Genomic DNA, 8,050 nt, shown 5'->3' with positions numbered 1-8,050 from the left:
TTCATCCCAGGGTCAAGATTTGAACAAACTTGATAGCTGACCACTATACAATACTAAATACCAAATATCTATAAGGTCTGGGCCTTATGGTTCTGGGCAAAAAGATTTTTAAAGATTTTCCTATATAAGTCAATGAAAAACAAGTGACCCCCTCCCCCGGGCGTGGCATGTATTGACCCCAGGGTCATGATTTGAACAATCTTGGTAGAGAACTACTAGAGCATGACACATATTAAATATCAAAGCTATGGGCCTTATGGTTTAAGACAATAATTTTCAAAAGGTTTTCCCTCTATAAGTCTATATAAACTATGTGACCCCCATGGCGGGGTCATATTTAACCATAGGCGGATTATTTGAACAACCTTGGTAGAGGACCACTAGATGATTCTAAATACCAAATTATCAAAGCCCTAGGCACTGTGGTTTTGGACAAGAAGATTTTTAAAGTTTTTCCTTTTGGTTGCCGTGGCAACCAGTGTTTTGCATAGAATTAGTTTAAACATATTTTATTGCAAACGATACATGTTTATAATACAAATAAACACATGCGTTATTTTAGCATAGATTAATGAAAAATTTGAAAAGCATGTTACGTAATGTAATACATTGAAATCAGAATTGCATATAATTCAATTCGTTGAACCATGGAGCTTTAACACATGATCTATAACAACAAGGAAAATGTTGGCGCACGACGGACGACGTACGACGGACAATCACTGCATGACCACAATAGCTCACCCTTGTTCGAACCATTTTTTGGCGATAATCTAGTTACCCGTGCTTGACCAGACTCGGACACTCTTCGGTGTTACTGGCATGCCATTCTGGACACTGTAGATATTTATCGGATAGACCTATCTGAAATGCTATTTAAAGCTCATTATCGATGCTATTGGTATTTCCTTACATTTATACAATAATAATTTGATGATAATTGGGCCCCCAGAGAACCTCCTCAAAAAAGAACATCGTGGGTATTCGGAAATATATTGGATCATCCCTGAGCATGCGCTGTGTAATCATTTCCAAATGTAAACAGTGATGTTCTAAATTATGTAGTAAATTTTCACTCTAGCGTAGCCACATATTTTAAGTGGAGCGCGCGAGAGAGCACATCGCATAAATAAAAGCATCTCCTCCACATTTCATCTTCAATCTCGTCTTGACATACCATGGGTTTGTTATCGGAAGGGTCGCCTCTTTCTTGGGAGGCTACAAAAACTAACGCCGACCACGTTAGAGCACATGGAATTATACAATTTCTCAACCAGTATAAGAAATTACGTGACAGGACCAAGGATGTACTTTACTGGGGAGATGAGGTTAGTAAAATGATTTGTTTATTTTTATTTACACATGTCACTTTGTAAAATTGTTTATAAATTGCTTGGAGCATATGACAGTTTTCAGCTCTTGTCACTTGTGTTAAAAATAAGGACCTGGCTAGGGGGTCTAGTAATCAGACTCTAGACCTGGAGTCTAGAGGTCAAGTAATCCGGACTCTAGACCAGCAGTCTGGAGGTCTGGTAATCAGTATTCTTGTACTGTTATGTACTGTGTTAATTGGTTGTCATAAACAGGCTGGTAACATTGCCTGATCGGGCTTTCGACATAAAAACTAATATTTCTTGAAAAATAATGTCAAAGAGTAAGAAAAATGTGCAATGAATCCAGGGCTTGAACCTGTGACCCCACGTTTACAGAGCAAGTGCCTTACCGACTGAGCTAACCGGCTATCTGACATATATTACGACATAGAATTGTAAATATCAAATATCAAGGCTAACTAATGATTTGCAAAATGTTGTAAGTTTAGCTCTGATTCGCTAGCAAAAGGGTCGTCCAAACGATGGGTAACATTAGCTCGTTCTCAGATCCTAAGCGTAGCGTAATAGATGTACTTTAGTCAGATTGGAATGAAATGTTGACCATTTTTTCTGTTTTCCATCATTCTTAACCAAAGGGATCTGTAACAATATTTGGACAGTATCAACATCCAAATAAACATTTATTGTCATTCATATATATATATGTAGACTAATATGATAGGAATGTGTCTGCGGAACTGAAACAAACACACAGGTTTATTTTGATGTTTTTAAATTTATTAACTAAACACTGTTACAGACCCCTTTGATTCTCACATCTCGGTAAGTCAGGTTTGGTATTTTAGAGCAAGTTTATACTTTCGGGGTTTATATTTCTGGGCAACTACAAAAAAATTGCTGGGCTACCAGAAAAAAATTGTGGTAGCCCAGTGGACTACCATCAAGATTATAAATTTGTCGGACACTATCAGCAGGTTAAAGGTTGCCTTCGCTTGGGCCCATTCCAAAAATTATCAGTAGACAGTGTGTATAAAAGAACACATGCCCTCAGAAATCAGAAATATTTCCTTCCTTTTAATTTTAGTTTAGCATTTGTATTCAATGACCTCATTCAATAGGATATGTCTACAGGTTTAACAAAGGAAAATTGGTGATAAATTGGAGGTTTAAATTATGTTTAAACTGTTTGTCTGCCACTCACCATTCCCAGGTGGAAATCCACTAATTTAAAATAAAATTGTTCAACATGACCAAGATTCTAAAACTGTTCAACCCGCAGAAAATCTACTTTTCATTCAGGATTTAAAGAAGAAGAAGAATATTTCAATAGACTCTAAACTTTAAAGCTTCTGGTCTATAACAATATGCAATCGTATATACAAATATAAATAAAGGTCAGTGTATGATTCATTATCTATATACATGATCATAGGATGATCACAAAAAATGGCAAATTCAATTTCTTTTTTAGCTCGACTATACAAAGTACATTGTATATGGAGAGATACCCTACTCGCCCCGGCATCGGCGTCTCCTCGTCCCAACATTGTTTTTTACACTTTCTCTTTTTTCTCCTTATCTGTGTAATTACCTAATGGATTTGCTTTAAACTTAAAATAGTTATTCCTCATCATCACCCACATCATATGGCACAAGGGCCGTAACTCTCACACCAGTATTTCATGAATTAACCCCCCCCTTTTTACTTAGAATTTCAGGTTAAAGTTTTGATGCACTTTCACTCTATCTCAGTTATTCCAAAATGGATTTGATTCAAACTGAAAGTAGTTGTTCCACATTGATCATCTCCCACATCATATGACACAAGGCCCATAACACTGGTACCAATATTTAATGAATTATTCCCCTTTTACTTAGAATTTCAGGTTAGAGTTTTGATGCACTTTCACTATATCTCAGTTATTACGAAATGGATTTGATTCAAACTTAAAATAGTTGTTCAACATCATCACTCACATCATTATGACACTAGGACTATAACTCTTGCACCAATATTTCATGAATTATCCCCCTTTTACTTAGAATTTCAGGTTAAAGTTTTGATGCACTTTCACTATATCTCAGTTGTTACGAAATGGATTTGATTCAGGCTTAAAATAGTTGTTCAACATCATCACTCACATCATATGACACAAGGATCATAACTCTTGCACCAATATTTCATGAATTATCACCCCTTTTTACTTAGAATTTCAGGTTAAAGTTTTGATACCTTTCACTCTGTCTCAGTTATTACTAAATGTATTTGATTCAGACTTAAACTATTGTTACACCTTATCACCCACACCATATGACATAAAGTGCATAACTCTGGCACCAATTTTTAGCTCGACTATTCAAAGAATAGTAGAGCTATTGAACTTGGATTGAAACTTCACACACTTATCCACTGTCATAAGCTGATATGCACTGTGCAGGTTCCATAACCGTGTTTAGCATTTTTACAAGATTATGCCCCTTTTTCGACTTGTCTTCATTCAATTGACAAGGCTGTTGAATAGTCGAGCGTTGCTGTCCTCCGACAGCTCTTGTTCATGAATTATGCTCCCTTTTAATTTAGAATTTAAGGTTAATTTTGATGCATTTTCACTATATCTCAGTTATTACTAAATGGATTTGATTCAAACTTGAAGTAGTTGTTCCACATCATCACCACCCACATCATATAACACAAGGTGCATAACTCTTGCACCCATATTTTATGAATTATGCCCCCTTTTTGCTTAGAATTATTGTTATATAGTGTTTTGATATATTTTATCTTTACCTCATTATTACTTAATACCATTGACACAGACTCAAGCTATTGTGCAATATCTTCATCCACCATTGGAGTCATTAAACACTCCAGTGACAGCTCTAGTTTCCTCAGATGTGCCCAGTTTTACTGTCCAGCATCGAAATAGTCAAGCGCCCTGTCTCCTGTGATAGCTCATTAATGATGTTGTCTGAATAAATAATTTATCCAAAACTGTAAAATTAAAGATAGCCAATGGACATTGAATTCTTATCAAATGTATTTAACTTTACTAAGAATATAAATTACATGTAAGTTTGTGTGTAGAACTATATTCATAATAAAATATCATGCAGTAACAGTCGATTGTTAAAAAACTTCCAGTTTGTTAGTGGCTGTACACATTTATATTGAGTTTAGCTATACCAGTTTGTTAGTGGCTGTACACATTTATATTGAGTTTAGCTATACCAGTTTGTTAGTGGCTGTACACATTAATTAATATATTGAGTTTAGCTATACCAGTTTGTTAGTGGCTGTACACATTAATTAATATATTGAGTTTAGCTTTACCAGTTTGTTAGTGGCTGTACACATTAATTAATATATTGAGTTTAGCTATACCAGTTTGTTAGTGGCTGTACACATTAATTAATATATTGAGTTTAGCTATACCAGTTTGTTAGTGGCTGTACACATTAATTAATTTATTGAGTTTAGCTTTACCAGTTTGTTACTGGCTGTACACATTTATATTGAGTTTAGCTATACCAGTTTGTTAGTGGCTGTACACATTAATTAATATATTGAGTTTAGCTGTACCAGTTTGTTAGTGGCTGTACACATTAATTAATATATTGAGTTTAGCTATACCAGTTTGTTAGTGGCTGTACACATTAATTAATATATTGAGTTTAGCTTTACCAGTTTGTTAGTGGCTGTACACATTTATATTGAGTTTAGCTATACCAGTTTGTTAGTGGCTGTACACATTAATTAATATATTGAGTTTAGCTGTACGTGTATACAGTGTGTACTAATTAAACCACATGCATGGTACTGTTTATAAGTTGTTAATTTTATATTACTTATTAACTATATAATATAATATGTAGTAACTTCTCATGTTTTCAGATATGAAATTTGGGTCTAATATACCTTTAAAAAGTGAGTCACTAAGCCTGAGGACTAGTTACCTCTATCTGAGCTACTAATTGTACCCCCCGACAACAAAGTTGTAAGGGGGGGTATACTGGTTTCAGGTTGTCTGTCTGTCTGTCTGTCTGTCTGTCCGTCTGTCCGTAGACGCAATCTTGTGCGCACCATCTCTCCTTATCCCCTTGACAGAATTTAATGAAACTTCACACAAGTGATCAGTACCAACAGTAGTTGTGCATGGGGCATGTTAGGTTCTTTTAGAAAAAAAAATTGCAGAGTTATGGGACTTTGTTTTTTTGTTGCTATACTATATACATAGACACAATCTTGTGCGCACCATCTCTCCTCATCCCCTTGACGCAATTTAATGAAACATCACACAAGTGATCAGTACCAACAGTAGTTGTGCATGGGGCATGTTAGGTTCTTTTAGAAAAAAAATTTGCAGAGTTATGGGACTTTGTTTTTTTGTTACTATACTATATACATAGACACAATTTTGTGCGCACCATCTCTCCTCATCCCCTTGACACAATTTAATGAAACTTCACACAAGTGATCAGTAACAACAGTAGTTGTGTATGGGGCATGTTAGGTTCTTTCAGCGACAAAAATTGCAGAGTTATGGGACTTTGTTTCTTGTTAACATACTATGTACATGCAGTCTGCATATGCAATCTTGTGCATGCCTAATCTACCAAACCCTTACACACAATTTAATGAAACTTCACACAAGTGATCAGTTCCAACCCTAGTTGTGCATGGTGCATGTTACATTCTTTTAGATAAATATTCTGCATAGTTATGGGACTTTGTTTTTTGTTACTATACTGTATACATACAGTCTATATACATACAGTCCACATAATTATGCAATCTTGTGTGCGTCAAATTGCAGTGTACTGTGTCAGTGCATGCGGGGGGTACATTCATCACCTTTAGTGATAGCTCTAGTTTCTATTGGAGTAGCTAAGGACTAGTTATTTTTGCTTTAGCCAGTGGCCCATTTCAAAAAGGCATCTTTTATTTGAACTTACATGTAGTATAGACATGTTTCATAAAAATTATACTTACTAGTAAAATAAGATTATTTTCACTGGCGAGAAGTCCGAGAATTTGCCTAGTGGCCAATATTGTGTTGTTACATCTGTCTAAAGATCTGAGAATCTGCCTAGTGGCCAATATTGTGTTGTTACATAGATCTGTCTAAAGATCTGAGAATCTACCTAGTGGCCAATATTGTGTTGTTAGTTTTGTTACATCTGTCTAAAGATCTGAGAATCTGCCTAGTGGCCAATATTGTGTTGTTACATCTGTCTAAAGATCTGAGAATCTGCCTAGTGGCCAATATTGTGTTGTTACATCTGTCTAAAGTTGTGTTGTTACATCTGTCTAAAGATCTGAGAATCTTCCAAGACAGTGACCAAGTTACGTTTTTGTTCTGTTTAAGAGTTTTTGTTTAAGAAATCGTTATGAGTCAGTGGCCAAGCTTTTGGATGCAAAGTATAGCTATATTTCAAGTCAGGAGACTTGTAGACACTATTTATTAAAGTGTAAGTTAATTCAGTTTAATTGTGTGTACTATGTTCAGAGTAATGATTAAAAATAGAGCTCTAAATTTTTATTGACAATTGTAGTGGGAGTTAAGTATTGTGTCAAGCTTGAAGAGTATTAAGATTAAACTGATTTCCATGTGCCAAAATATGTCAAAAATCAGTACCATTTCTATTACAAGAAAATAGGACCTAAGTTTCAAAGCATGTATTATATGTTTTCTGTTCTAGAGCTAATTCTAGGACAACATTTCTTACAGAATTCATCCTTAAGTACTTGAATTAAAAAAATATGATGAATCTTAGTAGGGTTCACCACGAGTTTGATTGTTTCAAGAAATGTGCATTGTTTAAACAATATCACAAGGATGGTTTAGAAATTATATTTGTTTCTTGGGTCCTGGTATAGTACTTTCTTCAAAACATTAAAATTTACTTGTATCTTAATTTAAAAGGAAAATTAGACTGACTGAGAAGGAAAATTTAAAGACATTACAGCGATTTCTTTCCTTCTTTATAAAGTACCCCTTAAAGGACCTTTTCCCAATTGAAAAATGCAATCTTTTTTCCCAATTATCATCTAAAAATTCCCCAAATGACCAAATTAAGTTTGCATATTGATGATTGCAGAAGGAAAACTTAGTTCTATACATTGACATTCACCATGATTTAACCTAAATATTTAAACAGTTTGTTTGATGCTACTTACATGGAATTAAAGGAAGAAGCATTCTAAATGATGTTATTAATTAACTATAAAAATTCCCAATCTGAGTAAAAACCCCGCTATTTTTCCCAATTTATCCGGTACCGGACCTTTTCCCAAAAAGGCAAAAAAATCACTGCATTATGTAATACAGATAGCCATGTCAGTGAAATTACTGTTTTTTGGGGTTCAACACCATTTCAGTTAAACTTTATTCCATGTCCCCTGCATGTAACTGACAACTTTCCACCAGCAAGATGCTAATTTTGACCAATGCAAATTGGAAAGGGCATAGGTTTGTAGATCTTAGGAATTTGAGGGCTAAGGGGTGGCCCTCTCCCACAGAAAGAGTTCAGAGGGCCCCAAGTGTATTATTTAGAATGTGTCATCAAATAAAACATTCTGTTGTATTGTTTTTGCATAAAAGCACTGTTAAAGTTGTTTCTTAGAAAGAAAATGACCTTATACAATTTTTGTGTCAATCATCATGGAGAACATACTCAAATTAGCTACGCCTTGTGCTCTACATGTACATTATGCC

The 8,050-nt window shown here is 34.9% G+C and overlaps 1 protein-coding gene across 1 annotated transcript in view; it reads left to right on the top strand.

Moving 5' to 3' along the window:
- Window positions 1–1,022: 1,022 nt before the first annotated feature.
- LOC123540206 (glutamate--cysteine ligase catalytic subunit-like) overlaps window positions 1,023–8,050 on the top strand; it is a 66,365-nt gene continuing 59,337 nt past the window's right edge. Inside the window, exon 1 of the mRNA XM_045325037.2 lies at window positions 1,023–1,328. Within this exon, the coding sequence (XP_045180972.1) occupies window positions 1,179–1,328 (150 nt within the window). The 5' untranslated portion in view covers window positions 1,023–1,178. The remainder of the gene's footprint in view (window positions 1,329–8,050) is intronic.

This window comes from Mercenaria mercenaria, chromosome 16, assembly GCF_021730395.1.
Source record: "Mercenaria mercenaria strain notata chromosome 16, MADL_Memer_1, whole genome shotgun sequence".
NCBI lineage: Eukaryota > Metazoa > Mollusca > Bivalvia > Venerida > Veneridae > Mercenaria > Mercenaria mercenaria.
This window is presented reverse-complemented; position numbering and strand designations above follow the sequence as displayed.